The sequence below is a fragment of the Procambarus clarkii genome, chromosome 7 (assembly GCF_040958095.1).
Source record: "Procambarus clarkii isolate CNS0578487 chromosome 7, FALCON_Pclarkii_2.0, whole genome shotgun sequence".
Lineage (NCBI taxonomy): Eukaryota > Metazoa > Arthropoda > Malacostraca > Decapoda > Cambaridae > Procambarus > Procambarus clarkii.
In genome coordinates, this window is record NC_091156.1 from 12,024,485 (window position 1) to 12,049,027 (window position 24,543).

At 46.0% G+C, this 24,543-nt stretch overlaps 1 protein-coding gene across 1 annotated transcript in view; it reads left to right on the forward strand.

Moving 5' to 3' along the window:
- The window catches only part of LOC138357707 (putative uncharacterized protein DDB_G0274535), a 36,042-nt gene extending 15,276 nt beyond the window's left edge, over positions 1-20,766 (forward strand). The window contains exons 4-5 of the mRNA XM_069314699.1: positions 14,722-14,903; positions 20,672-20,766. Of these exons, the coding sequence (XP_069170800.1) occupies positions 14,722-14,903; positions 20,672-20,766 (277 nt within the window). The remainder of the gene's footprint in view (positions 1-14,721; positions 14,904-20,671) is intronic.
- Positions 20,767-24,543: the final 3,777 nt, after the last annotated feature.

A 24,543-nucleotide genomic window follows, 5' to 3' on the forward strand; every position in this document is an offset into this window, starting at 1 on the left:
GCACCACTGGCTAAGGTCACTACTGGTCCTTGATCGCCAGAGGCCGAGTCTTCACTATTAAGACTGTCTCCAGCTTGGATGTATAATCAATTCGTGGCGCTGTATTTTTTTTTCACTTTGAACATCCGACACAGTTTCTAATTGTCGCACTTGTCCCTGTATCAGAGTTTGGACCCCTGCCGGCGTTGCTGTTTATGGCTGGCTGATTTGCGTGTGAATGGATTTTTTCCACCCCCACTGTCTGGTTCTTTTTGGCTTCCTCGCCCTACCCCTAATGTCTGGTTCTTCTTGGCTTCCTCGCCCTACCCCCATTGTCTGGTTCTTCTTGGCTTCCTCGCCCCCATTGTCTGGTTCTTTCTGGCTTCCTCACCCTACCCCCATTGTCTGGTTCTTCTTGGCTTCCTCGCCCCCATTGTCTGGTTCGTCTTGGCTTCCTCGCCCTACCCCCATTGTCTGGTTCGTCTTGGCTTCCTCGCCCTACCCCCATTGTCTGGTTCGTCTTGGCTTCCTCGCCCTACCCCCATTGTCTGGTTCGTCTTGGCTTCCTCGCCTTACCCCCATTGTCTGGTTCGTCTTGGCTTCCTCGCCCTACCCCCATTGTCTGGTTCGTCTTGGCTTCCTCGGCCTACCCCCATTGTCTGGTTCGTCTTGGCTTCCTCGCCCTACCCCCATTGTCTGGTTCTTCTTGGCTTCCTCACCCCAATGAGGAAGAAAAGTAGTTAGGGGGAGAATGTTAGTTGAAGTTCTGTGAGCATGTTGTGGTTACTTATAGAATGACAGTTGTAGGTGAATGTGGAACAGAAATCTGTGCCTTGAAGTAAAAACAGATTGGTTCAGCAGGTTCAGTAACGTGATGCAAACATTGAATTACACAAAGGCTACACCCTGCACCTACAGGATCCCTTTAATCAGGGTAATTAGAGTGTAATGAACTCTTTATTTAATCTAACAATTTTAATTAAAACGCTCAGTACAAACACACACACACACACACACACACACACACACACACACACACACACAACAACAACGACAATAACCTGGCCCACCACACTAATTAATTAACAAGGTGTGGCACGTGACCTTGGCCACGCCCACTATATCTATACAGGAGGTCAATTAACCTCCCAGGTAAGAGGAACCAAGTGTTCCTTTACCAGCGGTGAGATCCTTGCAACTTTTACAGCGAAACTGTAATATTTTGAATGGGTTCCCACCATCCTTAATTCCAAGTAACAATTACATTCAACAAGTGTGACTTGTTGACTGACAAATTCAATATGTGTGAGAAGCGAGAGCGTTTAGCATTTACCGGCACTGTCCGCCAGTTATTCAGAACGACTCCCATGCCATTGTTAACCACAAAACTTGCAACAACTTGGTTCGTATACGCCCCAACGAGGTAGAAGGGGAATCTTCTTGAGATGATTTCGGGGCTTTAGTGTCCCCGCGGCCCGGTCCTCGACCAGGCCTCCACCCCCAGCAAGCAGCCCGTGACAGCTGACTAGCTCCCAGGTACCTATTTACTGCTAGGTAACAGGGGCATTCAGGGTGAAAGAAACTTTGCCCATTTGTTTCCTCTTCCGGGGAAGAGGACAATTAGTCAACCAATTCCCAAATATGAAAAGGGAGGAAAAGTGACGATGTCTGGGTCCGTCTGGACCCTTTAACAGGTCGGGTGATTTATTGATTGATGAAGATTAAGCCACCCAAAAGGTGGCACGGGCATGAATAGCCCGTAAGTGGTGGCCCTTTTGAGCCATTACCAGTATCAAGAGCTGATACTGGAGATCTGTGGAGGTGCGACTGCCCTCTGCGTGACGGGAGATGTCTCTCGTGAGGTCGAGTAAAGGAAGAGAAAGGTAATGTAAGGCAAGAGGGAAGGTGAGGTGAGAAAAGAGAATGTGAGAAGTAAAGAATGAAAAATGAGCTAACATAACAATACAGGAAATCTTCGCTAAGCTTAATGACAGCTAACCAAATCAAAATAAGAAAATGGGAATAAAAAATGAAAATATGAAATAGACACACAAAGTGATAGAAAGAGGAGACAAACAGAAAACTGGAAAGCGATGGATGCTTGTTATTTTCCAGCGTCATGGCTCACATAACTCTCCCGCCGCCACTCTCCCTCCCATATTAGTTTCCGTGGAACTCCTGGGAACAGGAGGGTGAAAAAATATTTTTTGGAATGTATGTCTTGCTAATCAACCGCGTACGCCTCATGCCAGCTCTAGGGTGGCTGAATCTTCATCAATCAATCGTACGCTTCGCCAGTGACCCTATTCCCACTAAATTGAGCTTATGGCCTATTTCCAGTTTCTTTTTTTTTTTGTTAAATCTGCCTAGCAGGGAGGCCCTTTAGTGGGCTTAGTTAAAAGGAAAATATCCGACAGAATAGTTAACATGTTCAGAAACTGTGACGTCTGACCACTCGGAAGGGCCATTTTCCTCAGGATTTATGTAATTAGTGGCCATCCGTTCGGGGCCATGACTATACTAGAACCATCTCCCCCCATCTCTTGGGTCCAAGACAAATAGGGACCACTTTCTTTCTTTTCAGACCTAACCAAACAGTAGCCGCCCCTTCGCTTTGAGTACATACCATAATTATGGCCAACACACCACTTTGGTCACATCGTTTGTAATTATCTCTCCCTCTCCAGTATACAACAGCCAATCTGCACCCTTCAATAGTGGCAACATAAACGTGACGATGGCAACACTTCTCAGCTCTTGACCCACAACACACACACACACACACACACACACACACACACACACACACATGAAGACGTAATGAAGATAGGGGTAGGAAGCAGGAGACCAGATACAAGGTATCACTTGGGAGATGAAATACTTCAAGAGTCCGAGAGAGAGAAAGACCTGGGGGTTGATATCACGCCAGACCTGTCCCCTGAAGCTCATATCAAGAGGATAACAGCAGCAGCATATGCCAGGTTGGCTAACATAAGAACGCCCTTTAGAAACTTGTGTAAGGAATCTTTCAGAACATTATATACCACATATGTCAGACCAATCCTGGAGTATGCGGCACCAGCATGGAGTCCATATCTAGTCAAGCATAACACTAAAATGGAAAAGGTTCAAAGGTTTGCCACCAGACTAGTACCCGAGCTGAGAGGTATGAGCCACGAGGAGAGACTACGGGAATTAAACCTCACTTCGTTGGAAGACAGAAGAGTTAGGGGGGACATGATTACCACATTCAAGATCCTCAAGGGAATCGACAGGGTTGATAAAGACAGGCTGTTTAACACAAGGGGCACACGCACTAGGGGACACAGGTGGAAACTGTGTGCCCAAATGAGCCACAGAGATATTAGAAAGAACTTTTTTTAGTGTCAGAGTGGTTGACAAATGGAATGCATTAGGAAGTGATGTGGTGGAGGCTGACTCCATACACAGTTTCAAGTGTAGATATGATAGAGCCCAATAGGTTCAGGAACCTGTACACCAGTTGATTGACGGTTGAGAGGCGGGACCAAAGAGCCAGAGCTCAACCCCCGCAAGCACAACTAGGTGAGTACACACACACACACACACACACACACACACACACACACACACACACACACACACACACACACACACACACACACACACACACACACACACACACACACACACACACACACACACACACACACACACACAGTCGGCCACGAGGGGGGAGGGCAGTATTTGCATGCAGTTAATCACTAATCAATGGCAAGAGAGACCTGGCCCTGCTGACGAAGGGAAGGAAAAATGGCTGTATTGAGGTTTCGATGCATGAAGGCTTTTGATGAGTGGGGCATGAAAGAGCCCGGGTGCACGAGAGGGCAGAATGGGTCAATGGTAGAGGGAGGGAGGCAGGGAGGGAGAATAGGGAGGGGGAAGACCAGACGAGGGTTGGGGGAGTGAGGGAGTGAGGAATGGAAGGCGTTGAAAAACAGCGATCTTTTCAATATCAAGTAGGCTCTACGACAGGAAGGAAAAACCGGAAGGGATTCGGCTCTGATGCCAAGTATAGCCATGTTTACAAGATGGGGACATCTTTAAGTTTGTCTCATATCCTCTAGAGAGCCGCATTCCGGGTCATCAAAGCACACAATCTTCCCACCAATGACAGGTGCTGTTTCAAGCGAGAATGGTAAAAAAGAGGGAGCCTTGGAAAGTAGACAAACCAAGAGGAACAGATGTAAATAAGTTTTAATTGAGAGAATAAGTTGTAAACAAATTGAATAAGCTGGTAACCGAGAACTTCATCTATAGAAGGAGATGGAACACGGAAGAGATGACATAAGTCTGTATATTTTGCAAAGTCGACAAACTGCATATTCCCACCTTGTTTAACTCCAGTTTTCTCTCTCTCTCTCAAGAAACTACCAAACGACAGGTGCCAAAAGTAACTACCAGACAGATATTTCGATGAAAACAAGGCGTCTGACAGTTGGGTGGACAGCATTTCGAATTCGTAGTCCAAAGGTTCCGGGTTCGATCCCCGGTGGAGGCGGAGACAAATGGGCAAAATGTTTTTTTCACCCTGATGCCCCTGTTAGCTAGCAGTAAATAGGTACCTAGGAGTTAGACAGCTGCTACGGGTTGCTTCCTGGGGGATGTGTAACATAGAGGAGGCCTGGTCGAGGACCGGGCCGCGTGGACGTTAAGCCCCGAAATCTTCTCAAGATAACCTCCAGAAGAAGGTCTATGCTTATATCGTTTCTTGAAGAACTCGCATCTTGCTGAGTGAACGCCTTCTCTTTCAAAGTTACTTTAAAATTATGCAGGTAAATGACGAACACAAAATATTATTCAATAATTGTTAAAAGTTAATTATGCCGTGCGGTGAAGGATGGACCCGGCGCTACTAGAGGAAATTACACCTCACTAGAACAGCTCTAACAAGAAATAACAGCAAATAACAGTTTAATAACAAAACATGAAATGTTCTTTTTAATTCATGTTGCTTGCTTACAACAAAAGTTCACATGAAGTTCCTCGACGGAATTCAAACAAAATCCACACACGAACAAAAACAACAAACACATAAAAAGTACACCCCAAACACAATCACAAAACTTGATAAAAACCTCGTTTAAATTGTTTGTTACTTTTTAATATTTCATGACAGATCCCCAAATAAATTTGATTATAATTGCTTCACTATATAACTAAACATCCAAGCTGGTACGAGTAGTGGAGAAGGGGGGGGGGGAAGGGGGAGAAGGGGGGGACGGAGAAGGGGGGGGGACGGAGAAGGGGGGGGGGAAGGGGGGAAAGCCTTTGTTGCTGTTAATTACGTGCAGCAGAGTAACGAACGTCCATTACAGTGCCTGCAGGCTTGCACATGCAGCTGCAATGGATCAGAATATTGTTTTTGGTGTGCAAACTGTATTAATGCTCGCTCGGCCCAGTATTATAAACCAGGCGCTAATTAATGCATTCATTATATGCGCTTATAGAATGGGATTATGAAGAAAATGAAAAGCGCACGCACGCACGCACACACACACACACACACACACACACACACACACACACACACACACACACACACACACACACACACACACACACACACACACACACACACAGGGACAGGAGTCATTGCTGTAAACAACCGATGCTCGAAAGGCGGGATCCAAGAGTCAATGCTCGATCCTGCAGACACAACTAGGTGAGTACAACTAGGTGAGTACACACACACTGGGGGCCGGTGGCTGAGCAGACAGCACGCTGGACGCGTGACCCTGTGGTCCCGGGTTCGATTCCGGGCGCCGGCGAGAAACAATGGGCAGAGTTTCTTTTACCCCTGATGCCCCTGTTACCTAAAAGTAAATAGGTACCTAGGAGTTAGTCAGCTGTCACGGGCTGCTTCCTGGGGTGTGTGTGTGGTGAGGGAAAAAAACTACTAGTTAGTAACAGTTGATTTACAGTTGAGAGGCGGGCCGAAAGAGCTTAGCTCAATCCCCGCAAGCACAACTATGTGAATACACACACACACACACACACACACACACACATACACAGTTAACATTTATTATATTGTCAAGGAGTACTGAGTAAATGGAGTTAAAGGAGGAAGTTGAAGTTAATGTAATACATAGAAATGTAGATATGATTGAATTCACGAAACAGTAACGGAAACAGCAGCGGTAGTAGCATGAACAGCAGCAGCAGCAGCAGCAGCAACCGGAACAGCAACAACAACAGCAACAGCCGGAACATCAACAACAGGTGACACTAATTAAGTTCTACCCAAAAAGTATTGCATTTTTAGCATTCCGAACGATGTTGAATGCAGGTGAGGCAAAGTTAGGGTACTCGTGAGGTAGGGGAAGGGGGTGGGGGTGGGATTGAAGAGCGGGACGGGGGGGGGTTGAGTGAATGGGGATAGAGATTGTGGGATGGGAATTGAGGTTCCGGGATTGGGGGAATGAGATGTTGGGTGAAAGAGCTAATAGGGAATGTTGGGGGTGATATAAACAATTGATGAATTAAGGGTGAAGAGGGAGAATGAATACTTATTTAAGGGCTGGGGTGATGGTGATGGTTGATAATTGCGGTGATAGTGACTGTTGATGGAGGAAAAATGATGAGGAAGAGGAGGATGATGATGAAGAGGATGATGATGAAGATGATGGCAAATGTTTCTCTTTTTATCCCCCACTTGCCCTGTTCCCTCATAACTCCCCCTCATCTCCCTCATACTCCCCCTCAACCACCCCCTACTCCTTCACAACCACCACCTACTTCTTCACAACCACCCCCTACTCCTTCACAACCACCCCCTACTCCTTCACAACCACCACCTACTCCTTCACAACCACCCCCCTACTCCCCCTCACAACCTCCCCCTCACAACCACCCCCTACTCCCCCTCACAACCACCCCCTACTCCCCCTCACAACCACCACCTACTCCCCCTCACAACCACCTCCTACTCCCCCTCACAACCACCCCCGTACTCCCTCACAACAGCTTTCCCTGCACCAACCCAGCAAAGAAACAAGCTAATATTATTATGTGAGGGGCAGGAGAGGGTGAAAAACGGAGAGGTATATGGCTAGGGATGTTGAAGTGGGGATAGGAGGGGGGTGGGTGGAAGGATATGTTGGGGAGGAGACGAGGAAGAAGTGGTATGTGGAGGGGAAGGGGAAGAGTGGTATGTGGGGGGGGGGGGGGAGGGAGGAGTCAGCAAGAAGGAAGACAGGGAAATTTGTCGCAACATAAACCAGTGTGTTGGAGGAGGTGGAAGCCGTATATCTAGAAGGTAATCCTGGCCAACACGGAGAGTTACGACCCGGCCACACAGCCTGATCTATGCCCACGCCTTCATACACGCCTCTACCTCCCCCCCGCTGCTTCTCCCCGCTTAGAAGGTTGGGTATTTTACGGAGTGATAAAGCAAGAGAACAGGCTGACCTGTCCCCTTTCCCTTCCCCTCTCTCTCTCTTTTCCTCCTATTCCTTCTCCTGTTGTTCATCCCTCCCAGCTGGTAGTCTGGAGGCAGCCAGGGATGGGAGGCTGTGTTTGGAGAGGCACTCATCTCCCCCATACTCGGGCATCAATGCTCTCCATCTAAACCCGGGCATCAACCCTCCACCCAAACCCAGGGATCAACGCTCCACCTATACCCGGGCATCAACGCTCCACCCATACCTGAGTATCAACGCTCCACCTATACCCGGGCATCAATGCTCTCCACACACGCTACAAGCAAGGCTTTGATCACTTGCATTGTTCCTCTGATGAGAGCGGCCTTTGATGACAAACATATCCCTCAAAAATATATATTCATAAGAGCAGAAAGGAAATATAAATTCCAAAACGACTCTTGCATTTGTTAATTTTCTGCTGAAATTTCAACAGTTAAAATCATAAGATTGTTGTCTCCGGGTTTCAAGGTAAGAGCTACTCACAGGCTCTACTGAAAAGACCTTCATAAGTAAATAAGTAACTGAACTTGAAACTATGATATCGAATAATAATAATAATCAAACGAAATCTTGAATAACACTAAAATCCATAGAAAAAAAACAGTGTAATTATAAAGATAAAAAACTTTCACAAAATAATGATAAAGAAAAAACATAAAAAACAGGTGCAGTAACCTTAAAACGCAAGTGAAATGACAAGCACTCATAACACAATTATATACAAACATTAGCACCGGGAAACATTCTACAAACAGACACAAGCACCAGAATACAGTCTACAAACAGAGATAAACACCAGAAAACAGTCAACAAACAGACAAAAGCACCAGAAAAAATCATACAAACAGACAAAAGCACCAGAAAACAGTCTACAAACAGACATAGGCACCAGAAAACAGTCTACAAACAGACACAATCCCCAGAAAACAGTCTACAAACAGACACAATCCCCAGAAAACAGTCTACAAACAGACACAATCCCCAGAAAACAGTCTACAAACAGACACAATCCCCAGAAAACAGTCTACAAACAGACAACCAGGAATACAATCAAAAGTCACAACAGGGGCGCCAGTCAGAGTTTAAACCGGTCACAGGAACCACTAATGGACACCCAGCCCTTATAAAAACAACCGAAGCGTTTACTGCATCAAAATAAATCTTGCCATTTTTTTTTAAACCACGGATTTGAATGGAAGAGTTAAGGGAAGGGTGGAAAGGGGAGGAAGAGGAGGGTCACTGTGATAACTAGGAGAAAAGAGTAAGAAAAGAGAAGCAGAGGAGGGGAGTAGAATTGTAGGGAAAGTGAGGGAGGGGGTGGAATATGAGAGTAGGATTGAAAAGGAGGAAGAGGAGGGTTGGAACAGACTTAGTGTGGGTGGAATAGGAGAGAGAGAGGGGGGATGAAATAGGAGGAGGGCGCCATTAAGTGTTGACGGAGAAGAAAAGTTCTTCAAAGAAGAACATTGAAGAAAAGTTCACTCAAAGTTTAACCCGGAGAAGTACTTCAGTTACGAATCACAGTTTATTCACTAAACTATTGGGACATTGTTTCCTCCAGCAACCATTACAAATAGGGAAGAGACGGAGCATCGAGAGACCCGGAGAGAAAGAATATGAAACGAATATGAAGTATGATGAAAGAGAGAACCTTGCGGTTACCTTGCGTTAATTCCGGGAATCAAGATCCCCGCGGCCCGATCTCTGACCAGCAAAGACTCACACCTAAAATGAAAATTTCTTGTCCAACTGCCTTTGTTTACAGCCCCTGTTCTCTCGCCTACTACGTTACGATCTTAACAGAATCGACAAATCCGTTAATAAGTGCGTTAATGTGCGTTAATAAGTAATAACCTTGATAGGTTAGGATTCGTACGTATCTCATTAGGCAAAACAAGAGTAATTTTTACGGAGTGTTGAGAGGACGGGTTGATTAAATGCCCTTACAATATCCCACCGTCTACTTCTTACGGTTAACTGTTAATATATTTAGCACTTCACGAGGTATTCCATATTAAAATCATGCGCTAAGAAATTAGTAAATAGCCCAGCTGAGAAAGGGAGCAGACGAGGGAGGGAGAGACAGAGATAAAGGGAGGGCTAATGAGCGAAGGGAGACTACATAAATAGAAATAGGAAAATGAAAGAGATAGAGAGAGAGAGAGAGAGAGAGAGAGAGAGAGAGAGAGAGAGAGAGAGAGAGAGAGAGAGAGAGAGAGAGAGAGAGAGAGAGAGAGAGAGAGAGAGAGAGAGAGAGAGAGAGAGAGAGAGAGAGAGAGAGAGAGGGGAGAGAGAGAGAGAGAGAGAGAGAGAGAGAGAGAGAGAGAGAGAGAGAGAGAGAGAGAGAGAGAGAGAGAGAGAGAGAGAGAGAGAGAGAGAGAGAGAGAGAGAGAGAGAGAGAATTATTTCATAACCTCATCAATAAACTTACTTGAACTTGAACTTGAAGAGAGAGAGAGTGCAGGACGACGGACGGAAAGGGATGAACCCCCCACCCCCCTCTACCCCTCACAAAGACAAATGATCTTTATCTAAGGAACTTGAAACAAAAACAACAAAAATAAAACATGGAGAGGCAAGGGTAATGAGGAGTCCAACGAGACAAATGATGCTAAGGAAGCCAGATGATACCAATTAAAAGTACGACAACACACGGTGAACACGCTACGGTGAGTGGGGGAACCAGGGGAGAAGGGAGGAGGGGGGGGGCTGGTGAGATGGGTGTGATGAAGAGAGAGAGAGAGAGATAGAAGGAGAGAGAGAGAGAGATAGAAGGAGAGAGAGAGAGAGATGGAGGAAGGCAGGAATAGGAGAGGAAAGGTGATCAAACAATTATGTATTGGCGATAAAACCTACTTTATATAAAAATTTACTGTAAATATATAGCTTTTGACATAGAACACTCTCTGTAACTAGCTGACATTGTAATTGTAAGGTGTGAAGGATAGATAAAATTGTTTATGTAATAATCTAAGATGAGGTCTGATAAAGACCTTTTGTGACCTCTGTAATGCTTTTTGCGCTACCGCTCACAGGAAGAGTATGGGGTGTACAATAAACTAGCCGCCTCCGCCGGCAACAATTAGAAAAAAAAGGTGAAGGAAAAGGAAAGGGGAGGAGTGGGTCGAAGGGAGGGAGGGGAAGAAAAGAGGGTAAGGTAGGTGGGAAGGGATGGTTGGAGAGGAACGGAGAAAGAGACAATTAAGGCATTAAGTCGTAGAATCATAAATGGGTGACAGTGAGAAACAGAGAATTAACAATTGCAATAAAATTAACATATTTTGTTTCAAATTTCTTCACCTACATTCAATTTCTACAAAGAAAATGGGAAACATTACAACCAGATTTTGACAACAAAAGTGCAATGATTATTCTCCTCTTTAAACCGAAATGAAAATCACGTGGTAAAATCGTGTCCTTCATTTCCCCTCTTGCTAGGGTAGAGGCCCCTTGTCTCCCCTCTTACTGGGGTAGAGGTCCCTCGCCTCCCCTCTTGCTGTAGTGATGGTGTCCCTTCATTACCCTGTTGCTGTAGTGATGGTGTCCCTTCATTACCCTGTTGCTGTAGTGATGGTGTCCCTACATTACCCTGTTGCTGTAGTGATGGTGTCCCTTCATTACCCTGTTGCTGTAGTGATGGTGTACCTTCATTACCCTGTTGCTGTAGTGATGGTGTCCCTACATTACCCTGTTGCTGTAGTGATGGTGTACCTTCATTACCCTGTTGCTGTAGTGATGGTATTCCTCGTCTCTCCCCCTTTGCTGAGGGTATTGGAATTAACGTTGCATATTTTGGTTCAATTGCGAATATTTTTTTCGGCGATTCAACTTATGTATTTTTCCAGTTTTAATGCTGCAATTTCAGTTTTTTGGCGGCGTATTTACCCTGTGCAGTTTATATTGCAGTATTACTGCCACAAATATTGGGTTAATTGCATTTTTATGTTGCAAATTGTAAATATTTCAAATGAAACCCAACAAAAGTGGTCATGTTGCATTCACACGCTGAAATAGGTTGATCTCGTCTGTTTGTGTTTCAGGTTGCAGAATATTCCATTAGTGCGCTAGGTTCAAGCACCATCAGTCTTACTCCTAGTTTAAAAATGCGCACGCACGCACACACACACACACACACACACACACACACACACACACACACACACACACACGTCGTGGAAACATTATACGGGAGATTACACAGAGCTTGGTCTTTAGTAAGAAACTTGGCACCCAGCGGGCCATTACACAAACGGATACCTCCTTCACGCTGTGTACATGCTGCACTTGCCTACCAGACCCACCCTGACTCACCCTGACTCACCCTGATTCACTCTCGCTCGCCCTGATCCACCCTGACCCACTGTCTCTCGCTCTGACCCACCCTCATGCGCACTGACCTATTCTCATTCGTTCTGTCATAATCCCACATTCGTCACAACCCATCCTCATTCTTCCTCATCCATCCTGACTCGTCCTGACCCATCCTCACTCACCATGAGATGTTCCTCACTTGTCTTGATTCATTCTCACTTGTTCTGACTCACCCCTCATGTATATTTTCTCGTCTCACTCATCCTGACCTCATACCACATCCTCCCCACACTCACCACTTCCCCCTCCCTCATACCATAGTTCACTTCTCTCATACCACACTCAGCCTCCCTCATGCCTCACCAACTCCGCTTCTCACGACTGGAACATTAACTCACAAAGATATGGTGAGAGGACGGGTTGGGGTATAGACCCGTCGGTCAAGCACCGAAAATACGTCAGCAAGGCTTAAGCATAAAACTGTTACCCCAAAAGAAATTCTAAACCCCGTTCCTGGAGCTCTTGATTACTGGAAATGCCGGAGCAGAGGAGCCCCTGGAACGTGGTCTTTCTGGTAGGGAAATGGAGCGTTACTAACTGGGAAATGCTGAGGAAATGTCAGGGAAACGACGGGAGGTGACAGGAGGTGACGTTGCCTGCAGGCACGAATGCTTAGTGGAACTAACCCGGAACTGAGTGACTGAGAAAGTTAATAGCACGCTTCAGCCAGCCATCTCGTTGCCTGTTTACTGACTTGGTTCTTTGGTTTAGGGTTAATATACTGAATGGCTTGGTGATGGGTTTAGGGGTCAATATATTGACTGATTTATTGCTGGGTATTGGGTCACTATAGTGACTGATCTGATGTTGGGTTAAAGGTCAATATGCTGAAGTTTTGTTGTTGTGTTTAGGGTAATATGCTGACTGATTTGGTGGCAGGTTTAGGGTCAATATTTACTGAGAATTTGTGGTTGTGTTCAGTCAATATACTGGTAGGTTTGAGGCTTGGTTGAGTTAATATATTGACTAGATTGGTTGTAGGTTCAGGGTCAATACACTGACTGATTTGTTGCCAGGTTTGTTATCAAGATACTGACTGATTTATGACTGTGTACCCACTTGTGAAGGAGCTGTATGTTAAACAATACACATACATACATGAGCTAAATTGCGCACAGAAATCCACCTACATAGACTTTACAATGCAACAAAGAAGACACACTAAATGGAACACAGGAGGTAGTGGGAGGCGTTGGTGGGGAAGGCATTGGTGGGGGAGGCCCTTGGTGGGGGAGGCCCTTGGTGGGGGAGGCGTTGGTGGGGGGAGGCGTTTGTGGGGAGACGCGAGAGCTCCCCGAGAGCTTGGACCGACACAGGAGTAGCAAGCCAGACAGACGCCCACAATAAGGAGGAAATACAGACAGATAGGGCGGTGTGACCTGCCTAATTTTATCCAATCTCTGAGATCGAAAAGATGCGGGAGGCAGGAAGGGAACCTCTTTCACCCTAGACCATCAACCCTCCCACCTCAACAGTACTACCACGTCACCAGTTCTACCACGAGTCTAGCTTACCACTATCACCAATTCCATCTATGATAGTCACCCTTGTGTAGTGTGTCTGTTGAAGTGTTCTATATAGAAAAGCCTCACTTTCCACAATAGTCACACAGAAGAGTTAGAGATGTACACTGTATACGGAGAGAGCTGATAACATTCACTTCTCTTACTGGTCAACAATCATGAGCACATTGTATATTAGAGTAAGAATGGATGACGGTCACATCCCTTCTTGAATTCACTAAATATAAACCATCCTAGTCGTGCATTCTCTCTCCTAATTGAATCATAACTTTCATATCTGATACTAGGGGGATGGGGGAAGGGGGTGAGAATACCCGGACATGCCCGGGACTCTTCCCCCCCCCCCCCATCTCTCTCAATCTCCCCAACTCCTGTCTCATAACCCAAACCTGAACGGGATTGACAAGGTCGACAATGATAACCTGTTTAGAGTGAATTTATTTCCCCGCAAAGGACGGAGGAGAGGACATAGAGGCAAGTTGAAGAAATGGTAGAAAAGTGTCATACTCTGTGTGGTCATGAAGCGGAATGCAAGAAAAGAGGTTGTGGAAGCCAGTTCAATCCAAAGCTTAAAGGCCGGATTAGACAAAGAATTCGAGCGTCAGAATAGTTCAGTTACAAGGCAACAGGTACAACAAGGCAAATTGACGGGGCACAATGAGCTAGATTTCACTTCCGTGTGGTCACAGGTGGGTGAACCGTGATTGGTAAGTAGCACCACTGCCATCCTGCGCCCACCAATCCACACAGATCCCAGGCAGGGCGAGACGTATGGGCAAGTCTCCTTACACCCGTTACCTCTCTTCACCTAGCAGTGATTAGGAACCTGCGTATTAGTCGACTGTTGTGGGTAGCATCCTGGGGGAATGATCAAATGCTGCATATATCCCAGGTATACTCGAACCGCAAGTCTACAAGGACAATCTTGAGTTATCTTGAGTTATCTTGAGATGATTTCGGGGCTTTTTTTTAGTGTCCCCGCGGCCCGGTCCTCGACCAGGCCTCCACCCCCAGGAAGCAGCCCGTGGCAGCTGACTAACACCCAGGTACCTATTTTACTGCTAGGTAACAGGGGCATAGGGTGAAAGAAACTCTGCCCATTGTTTCTCGCCGGCGCCTGGGATCGAACCCAGAACCACAGGATCACAAGTCCAGCGTGCTGTCCGCTCGGCCGACCGGCTCCCGTCGGTCGGGACGGGAGACGATCGCAATAGTCGCAAGGCTACACATGAAACTGCCGCAAGGCCAAGAAACTAGCGCTGCAAGGCCACTACATCGAGTGGACCGGAAGATCTCAACGTCCAAAAAAGGGTTCACGCCCGAAGTCAAAGAGAGGGTTAACGCCCAAACAAAAACCCAAGCAACAGCAACGGTATCAACAGCAGCAGCAACGGTATCAACAGCAGCAGTAACGATAGTAACAGCAGCAGCAGCAACGGTATCAACAGCAGCAGTAACGATAGTAACAGCAGCAGCAGCAACGGTATCAACAGCAACGGTATCAACAGCAGCAGCACCGGTATCAACAGCAGCAGTAACGATAGTAACAGCAGCAGCAGCAACGGTATCAACAGCAGCAGCAACGGTATCAACAGCAGCAGCAACGGTATCAACAGCAGCAGCACCGGTATCAACAGCAGCAGTAACGATAGTAACAGCAGCAGCAGCAACGGTATCAACAGCAGCAGCAACGGTATCAACAGCAGCAGTAACGGTATCAACAGCAGCAGTAACGATAGTAACAGCAGCAGCAGCAACGGTATCAACAGCAGCAGCAACGGTATCAACAGGAGCAGTAACGGTATCAACAGCAGCAGTAACGGTATCAACAGCAGCAGTAACGATAGTAACAGCAGCAGCAGCAACGGTATCAACAGCAACAGCAACGGTATCAACAGCAGCAGTAACGGTATCAACAGCAGCAGTAACGATAGTAACAGCAGCAGCAGCAACGGTATCAACAGCAGCAGTAACGGTATCAACAGCAGCAGTAACGATAGTAACAGCAGCAGCAGCAACGGTATCAACAGCAGCAGCAGCAACAACAGAGTTTGGAGTGCAATTGTCTAAAGAATTTAATTTACGAAAATGTATAGCATATTTAAACAAGTAAATACCACATGTTGCTACCACACGCTGCTAGCCAAGGCGACTCACAGCTCCTAGTATCGCTGCCAATGGGCTTTTAACTATTTTTTTCCCCCATTAATGTTGTTAAATCTACTTAGCTGCTCCGTAATGATCAAAGTTTTCTCCCCTGCGGATTGCTCCCAGCCTTCCCTTCCAGACCCCTTCCACCAACAGCCTTCCCTTCCAGTCCCCTCCTACCAACAGCCTTTCCTTCCAGACCACCTCCCACAACAGCCTTTCCTCCCAGACCCTCCCACCAACAGCCTTCCATTTAAGACCCCTCCCACCAACAGCCTTTCCTTCCAGACCCCTCCCACCAACCTTCCAGACCCTTCCCACCAGCAGTCTTTCCTTCCAGATCCTCCCTCCAGCTCCGTTCCCTTCCAGACTTCCCTTACACATCGACTCTTTTCTGCTCCAAAATCTTATACGTTTGGCCCTGTCTTTTCCAGTTAACCTAATTCAAAAGCTTTCCTTTCCCTTTTCTCATCCCCTTCTCCCTCCTGTTTAATACCATTTCCCCCTCCTTTCCTCCTCCCGTCGTAAATACTGAAACCACATGCTGGAACCGGAAAGCGTACATTTTAGGCTTAGCTAGTGAAGTGGTAGGCCTACGTAGACGCCTGGTTTATTCCAGACGTCTCATCAACGTTATGGAAAGTTGAAACTGTTGTTTATCAAAGCCTGGCGCCTCTTGTGGCGCCACAAGAGGCGCCACAAGAGGAAAAAAATTACACCACGAGAATCCACCGTTCTCGAGCTGTTCTTTGGCCAGAATTTAGACGGAAGTTCCTAACACCGCCGGTAAGGCAAGCCACTGTTGAACCCTCACACGGGTAGAAACCACTGTTCTCTTCCTGTTCTTTTCCGCAGAACCTGAACTGAAGTTTTTTTCAAAGTTTTAACTCCATTTGCTTGGAATGTTTCTAGAACTGCGAGGCGGGACAGCTTGAGGAGCTGCTCGAGATATGAAGGTTTAAATATAAACAATGCACAACTTATGAGAAATGGAATCATGAGTTACATCTCTTTCGTCTGGAACGTATCTAGGCGGGTCCAGGGCTGGCGTCTGGAACGTATCTAGGCGGGCCAGGGCTGGCGTCTGGAACGTATCTAGGTGGGCCAGGGCTGGCGTCTGGAACGTATCTAGGCGGGCCAGGGCTGGCGTCTGGAACGTATCTAGGCGGGCCAGGGCTGGCGTCTGGAACATATCTAAGCGGGCCCAGCGCTGGCGTCTGGAACATATCTAGGCGGGCCCAGGGCTGGCGTCTGGAAACTCACGGAGACTAGAGTATACATTGTCCGGAAATATTCTCGTTGTTGATAAAAATATGTTCTTCCATCTCTATTCTTTACGATAATGCGACACTATGTGTAACGGAGAGAGAGAGAGAGAGAGAGAGAGAGAGAGAGAGAGAGAGAGAGAGAGAGAGAGAGAGAGAGAGAGAGAGAGAGAGAGAGAGAGAGAGAGAGAGAGAGAGAGAGAGAGAGAGAGAGAGAGAGAGAGAGAGAGAGAGAGAGAGAGAGAGAGAGAGATAAAGAAGGTATTGTATTTACGTAAGACCAAATACAGTTCCTTACTCTCTTTTTGTCCACCCCAAACCTTTCGAATCTGCGAATGAAATTAGATAACAAAATATATGCCAATATGAACTGGAGATATCAGAGTTTAGTGTAGAAGCGCCGGAAGCGAGAAGCACAATGCCGTAATTCTTTTCATAAGAGGCATTTACGAGGAATGTCTTCGTTGAAAAGTTTGCTAGTAAAATGGGACAGAAAAAGAACAAGCGACAGAAAAATAGGAAAACAAAATATCTCAATATTCCTTGCTTAATTTTAATTTATATTATAGAGTCGCCTGAAAGAACCTTTCTTTCCTGATAAAGTAAGAGGCAGGCACGAGAGAGATGGGTACACGGACGTGGTATAGTTTTATTACATAGCTGGGCATGTGTTTACCTAATGGTGTTCTACCTAACAGTGCGAATGGCGGAGTGAGGTGTAGCTCTGTATGCCCCCTCCTCCTAGTCTTGCTATACTTCATGCACTTTTTTTTTTAGTGTTTCACTTTCGACATTTTTGTCGAATCTTGTCTTAATGTTGTGGATGGAGGTAATGTTTACTATTACTTTATTAATTAAGAAATAATTTTGCGCCTAAAAATATCTTGTGGAACTTAAAAATGAATTAATATATAAGGATGTTTGGTTAAATATGATCACATTGCTGGCGTTATAGATCTTATAATATAAGCTTTCTATGCTTCTAATTATTTTCCTACTCTCGGGATTAAGAAGAACAATCAAGTTATTTAAAATAATGGACACACAACACCAGCGAGAACAAGAGACACCACACTACAACACAATACAAGAGCAGAACAAGAACACGGCAAGAACAGAGGAACAAGGGCCAGGGACCAGATTCACGAAAGCATTTACGCAAATACTTACAAACATGTACATCTTTCCTCAATCTTTGACGGCTTTGGTTACATTTATTAAACATTTTACAAGCATGAAAACTTCCCAATCAACTGTTGTTATTGTTATAAACAGCCTCCTGGTGCTTCGGAGCTCATTAACTGTTTAATAATTGTAAACAAAGCCGGCAAAGATTTGAGAAAAGATGTACAGGTTCGTAAGTGCTTGCGTAAGTACTTTCGTGAATCTGGCCCCAGGCCGCAACAAGCTGACTGCTCAGCGGGGAACACTTGGGTGAGAGATTTCTGTCTCTCTGCCTTCAGGTACGTCCAGCCAGCCCACCGCCCTAACACTGCATATATAGTGAAGTTTCTAGTGAAGGAATTTGAATTATATTTTACGCTACATCTGGCTCTTGACCTTCCTCTCCCTCCATCTGGCTCGTGACTTTCCTCTCCCTCCATCAGGTCTTTGACCTTCCTCTCCTTCTATCTGGCCCCTTGACCTTCTCCCTCTCCTTTCAAAACCAGTTTCGCGCTCTTGTTGTGCTAGCAAGATGTCTTCTCTCCCAGCTCCCTGTTTTCCTGCCTCCTTCGCTCTCCTCTCTCTCTCTCCCATTCAACCTTTCACCCTCCTACCTCTCACTCACCTCTTCACCCACCTCCCTCTCCCTCCCAGCACCCCCCTCCCCCCCCCCCCCCGAGCTCCTACATCACTGGCAAAACTGGACGCAAAAAGCTTGAAAGTCAAAGAGAATTAATGAATGCTAGTGAGACACGCAAATCCGTGAGCCATTACTGATCAGAGCGACACCCTCCCTAACAACCACCACTAACCCTCCCCCCCCAAACAACAAACAACCACCATTAACCACCTACGCCACTACCACCCTCACCACCATCCCCCTGCCATCTCCACCACCACACCCATCACAGAGCCCACACTACCACCACCACTTCACTCTTCATTATCACCACAATTGTCACCACCATCACAGGCAATGATACTACCGCTCTCACCACCACTACCACCACCATCATCACCGCACTCTTCACTATCAACACCAGCCGTCACCACCATCCTTAGCTAGGACCCCACGCACCAAGACCACTACCCCCCCCCCCAAACTAGTCCCAGGACCTAAAGACCGAAGAGCCTGTGATTGTGTGGAACTCTAGGATTCCTGGATATGATTGTGGGGTAAGACGCTGGGACTACGAGCTATGACTGGGATCCTGGGATTTCTAGCTGTAATTGGGACGTGGGACTATTGGATCCATGGCTGGTGATTAAATTAACATAATGGATTGGTCTGACATATGTGGTATGCAAGGTTCTGAATGATTCCTTAGGAAAGTTTCTAAAGGCAGTTCTTTTGTTGGCCAAGCGGGCATATGCCGCTGATGATATCCTTTTGATGTGGGCTTCAGAGGGCAATTCCGGTGTGATGTCCACCCCAGATCTTTCTCTCCTGATTCTTGAAGGATTTTATCTCCCAAATAGTACCTTGTAGCTGGCCTTCTGCTACCTACGCCTATTTTCATTAGTTTACACTTGCTTGACTTGAACTCTAGTAACCATTTGTTAAACCATTCATTTAGTCTGTCCAGGTTATCTAGTAGTCTCTTGTTATCCTCCTCTCTTAATCTTTCTCATAACTTTTACATAATCACTTCGCACGTGTGAGTGTACTCACCTAGATGTACTCACCTACTTGTGCTTGCGGGGGTTGAGCTATAGCTCATTGGTTTCGCCTCTCAACTGTAAAGCAACTGATGTGCAGATTTCTGGGCCTACTGGGCTCTATCATATCTATATTTGAAACTCTGTATAGAGTCAGCCTCCACCACATCACTGCCGAATGCATTCCATCTGTTAACTACTCTGACACTGAAAAGGTCTTTCTAACGTCCGTGTGGCTCATTAGGGCACTCAGTTTGCACCTGTGTCCCCTTTTTCGCGTAACACCAGTGTTTGTGTGTGTGTGTGTGTGTGTGTGTGTGTGTGTGTGTGTGTGTGTGTGTGTGTGTGTGTGTGTGTGTGTGTGTGTGTGTGTGTGTGTGTGTGCACGCGCGTGCGTGCGCGTGCGGGTGTGTGCATGTGCCTGAGGTGGCGCATGTTTACCTTCAGATGTGCGCCAGGGTGCGGGCGTGTGTTTCTCACTCGTGAATAATTCACATCACGCCTGAAAGCATAACTGATGTGCATTAGCATGTCGGATTCTTTTTGAAAAAAAAAACTCGCCGACTTGAACCTTCAAATTATGCTTTATGGCATTCGACAACCCAACACGAAAGGAAGACTTCACTCGGTCTCCACCTAAACACACACTGGGTACAGCCATGGAAACCTGGAGCCCCCTTGTGATCTCTACCTCCCTTGGGCGGCATGCACACAGTGACTGTGGAGTATGCCTGACGTATTCACAGTTGTGTGATATATTTATGAGACCCGGGACGCGAGTTTCATTCAATAGCATTGCACTAAGGAATGTGTTTCGTTAACAGGTTTCTATTAGCTCTTTGTGGCTCCTGACAGTCTCTTACAAGCTCTGAATTCTGAATGAGTTATTAAACAGTCCACGGCAATTTTGGTCAATATCTCAAATTAGCCTACAGCTGCCCCCAATAGAAGTCTCACTGATAACTACTCAACTTCATTTGATATCATCACCCCAATTATCACCGCCACCAACACTACACTGTCAATACTACCACCATACTCATCATTTCATTCTGTGAATGATCCACCCAATGAGATTGATCTCTTACATTTCAAGGTTTCCAGATGACTTGGAATGCCAAATCCGAGGAGGTCACCAGAGAATTCCAGGAATACTTTGAAAGTTCCACGAGTGAACAGACAAATGACTGATATAATTCAACCCCTACAAGTATAAAATAACGTGATGGGAAAGGGAGATAGGAGAGTAGAAAGAGGTATCGACATATATATCTACACGCTATGCGTGCTAGTGGCTTTGCAAGAATGTAAAAATACCAATCTTATGTAATCTCACATACTTATTATATCGTCTTGTAAATATTATTATTATTATACGGCAATAAGAACTCAAAGACAGAAAGAAAAAACTTTAGAATGGATATAATAACCAGAGCTAACATAGGAGACACATAAAAACAAGATAACATCAGCAGCGTCTGAGTCCCTGGGAAATACTAGAACTGCATTTTCAATCCATAAATAACTCTTTCAAGACCATCTATACAGCATGCGTGAGGTCAATACTAGAATAAGCAACACCGGCATGGAATCCTCACTCCCGTGAAACACAAAAATTGCAGAAGCTACCAGCAGGAATATTCCATGAATTGGGATGACTGTGAGCAACGTGGACTGATTAAGGGAACTTAAACTCATATTCTTATAGGAGAGAAAGACCAGAGTACAATATATAAGATTTTGTGGGAATAGATTAGAAACCCATTTACAGCTACTGTATAATTGAGAGAATGTAAGACAAGATAATATAGGCTGAAAAATGCAACTGGAATGAGTCGAATAACAAAAAATGTAGGGAAATACTCTACTCGTATTCTGTGTAGGAGGTCAACAAGATTTTGGCCTCAAAGTCTTATTAAGTAACGGTTAGGAAAGCATAGTTAGGAAAGCTCTGTCTCCAGCACTAGCACCATCAATATCGGGGAAAGACACCATCACTACCAACACTGTCACTAACAATCACACTCTGCCACCCGATGACCTGGTCGACAAAAGCTTCAAAGTCATTGATTTATTTGTGCTCAGAGACTTTGACGCAGGCAACACGCACACCGCAGTCACGCACGAACACACACACACAAACACACACACACACACACACACACACACACACACACACACACACACACACACACACACACACACACACACACACACACACACACAGGATAATAAATAGAAAAGAAAGTGAAGACGCAATTAGTTTAACCCTATTAGTCCTCAGCATCAGGATGTGATAAATTCTTCCAGTGTATCCTAGAGGAGGATACAGCCGTGAAGCTGAGGAGAGCAATGGTAATGACTATAATGAATACAGCCAACACTGTATGTATACTCAAGAAAGAGGAAGGGGGGACAGAGCCCCTCAACTCTAGACCAGCGTCGCTCATAAGCATTCACTACAATGAGCAGGAACGGATAATCAGAAGGAGAATTTATGAATCATAAAAAACGGGTGGGAAATCTATTCTCCGAACACCAACATGTCTTCAGAGAAGGCAAGTTCTGGTTAATGGACATGCTGGAGTTTTATGACAAGGCAATAGAGATAAGTCAGGAGGGACGGGTCGGCACACTCTGTCTTCCTGGACTGTCAGAAAGCATTTGTTAGAGTTCAACTTCAGCGACAACTATACAAGCTTAAGCATCAAAGCAGAAATAGGCGGAAGAATTATAAATGAGATTTAATAGTACTTCTCAGAAAGAAAACAAAAGGTTCGAGCATGAGTAAGAAAAGAATCCTGCATTAGTATGAGTAAATAATCAAAATAAGCTGATAAATTCATATATTTATATTTGGACGTGACAAAATTCGGGTTCGAACCAAAATTCTCCAGGGTTCGAACAAGCGTATTGGGTATTCCCCGTCCTTCTTTCCAATGTTTTTCTCGTAAATGTATCAACTTACTGTGGCTTCCTTGTGTAAGGTATTCTCCGGAGTGTACCTGGGCGTCTTAGTCTCCCGGTGTGTGCCTAGCTGAGGTAGAAGTTGACAAGACGTGAACCCACCTGCTAGGACTGGATCACCGCCGGCTTACCCGGATGACTATCATCAAAATCTGGCTCGTAGATCAAGCTATAAAATCGTCCTCGGAACACATGGTAATAAGACGCCATCAACGTCGTTCAGCTTTTGTTCCAGTTCGTCAGTTACAGTTTCAGCAGGCCGGGGTACTGTATAGGTGCAGCAGGCCGGGGTACTGTATAGGTGCAGCAGGCCGGGGTACTGTATAGGTGCAGCAGGCCGGGGTACTGTATAGGTGCAGCAGACCGGGGTACTGTATAGGTGCAGCAGGCCGGGGTACTGTATAGGTGCAGCAGGCCGGGGTACTGTATAGGTGCAGCAGGCCAGGGTACTGTATAGGTGCAGCAGGCCGGGGTACTGTATAGGTGCAGCAGGCCGGGGTACTGTATAGGTGCAGCAGGCCGGGGTACTGTATAGGTGCAGCAGGCCGGGGTACTGTATAGGTGCAGCAGGCCGGTGTACCGTACAGGTGCAGCAGGCCGGTGTACCGTACAGGTGCAGCAGGCCGGTGTACCGTACAGGTGCAGCTTAATGAACAGTCGTTGAAACAATTCTAAACTACTGACCAAGATGTAATTTGGGTGTTAAGTACCAGAATGACCAAATTTAGTTTTTAATAAATTTGTAGTTTATTAAAGCTTCTATTATTCAGTGGATTGCCTACAAGGTAATAGGATAGAAATATCCTATTGTGAATAGGATATATTCTATCAAATATATATATTCACATATAACCTGTGAAGAGTATCCTGTATGGACCTACTGACCTTTTCATTTATACGTTTTCCTGTTTCGCTAATCTACCGGCTTCCTTCTCTCAACCATCACATCTACGTCAAAATCCTTCGCCTCTTTGTATTCCTACTTAATAAAGCTGCAACTTAATCCTTTCATTGGCCTTCTCAATCACCCGTGATGTGTTTCCCTGTTTGTTTTCCTGTGTTCCTCTCACGTGGATCCTTCGAGTGGGTTCCGGGAGCCGTAGAGGGCCCCTCTTCTTCTCTCTGTTATACGCTTGGGTAACCATTCATCACAGCCATTCCGTCCACACCCAAAGCGCCTCCTCTCACCTCACTAGATGAGACTTACGGCTCATCAGCACAGCCACCCCCACCGCTGTCAAGCCACGCCTCAACTCTCACCAGCCACTCAAACTCTGCCAGCCACGCCCCAAGCCTCACCAGCCACGCCCCAAGCCTCACCAGCTACGCCCAAGTCTCACCAATCAATTCCCAAGCCTCACCACCCATCCTGCTCGTTCGCTTCGCGCCGTGCATTGTCCGGATCCCTTTTTCCCCAAGCTACGCACTCCAACAAACCTTCCCTGTCTCTCATATGCACATGCATCCCCTTAACCAGTCCAACCCCTCCCTCCCTACCTCCTCTGTGTGGTTCTCTCCATCTCTCACCCCACCCGATCTCACCCCTCCAAGTTCTTGCAGCCTACCCTCTCTTCTTTCCCCTCTACTACCCCCTCTAACCATCAGGTTTCCTGAGGTTAGTCTTCCAGAAATCTTGATTTATATCGAGCCACATTTGCATACAAGTCAAGCTAGTTAATGAGAGCGTCCCGCTTGGGTCTTGAGCGATAAAAATATAATGATTAAAAATTTACATTTCTAATTAAATCTTTTTATTTTATTTTAATAAGGAGAGCTCGGTGGCGCTGAGTCTAGTAGGAGGGTGGGAGGGGGGCGGGGGTGAAGTGAACATTCCTCATCTAATGTGAGGAAGAGTCATGACTCCTGACCTTGAATAATCAAGGAGGAACCAGATGAGAAGAAGGATAAAAAGTAAAAGCTGAGGAGGAGGAAGAATATGGTGGAAGGGAGAGGAGCAGCAGAAAGAGAAGAGATGGGAGGGTCAAAAGGTTCACCTTCGAC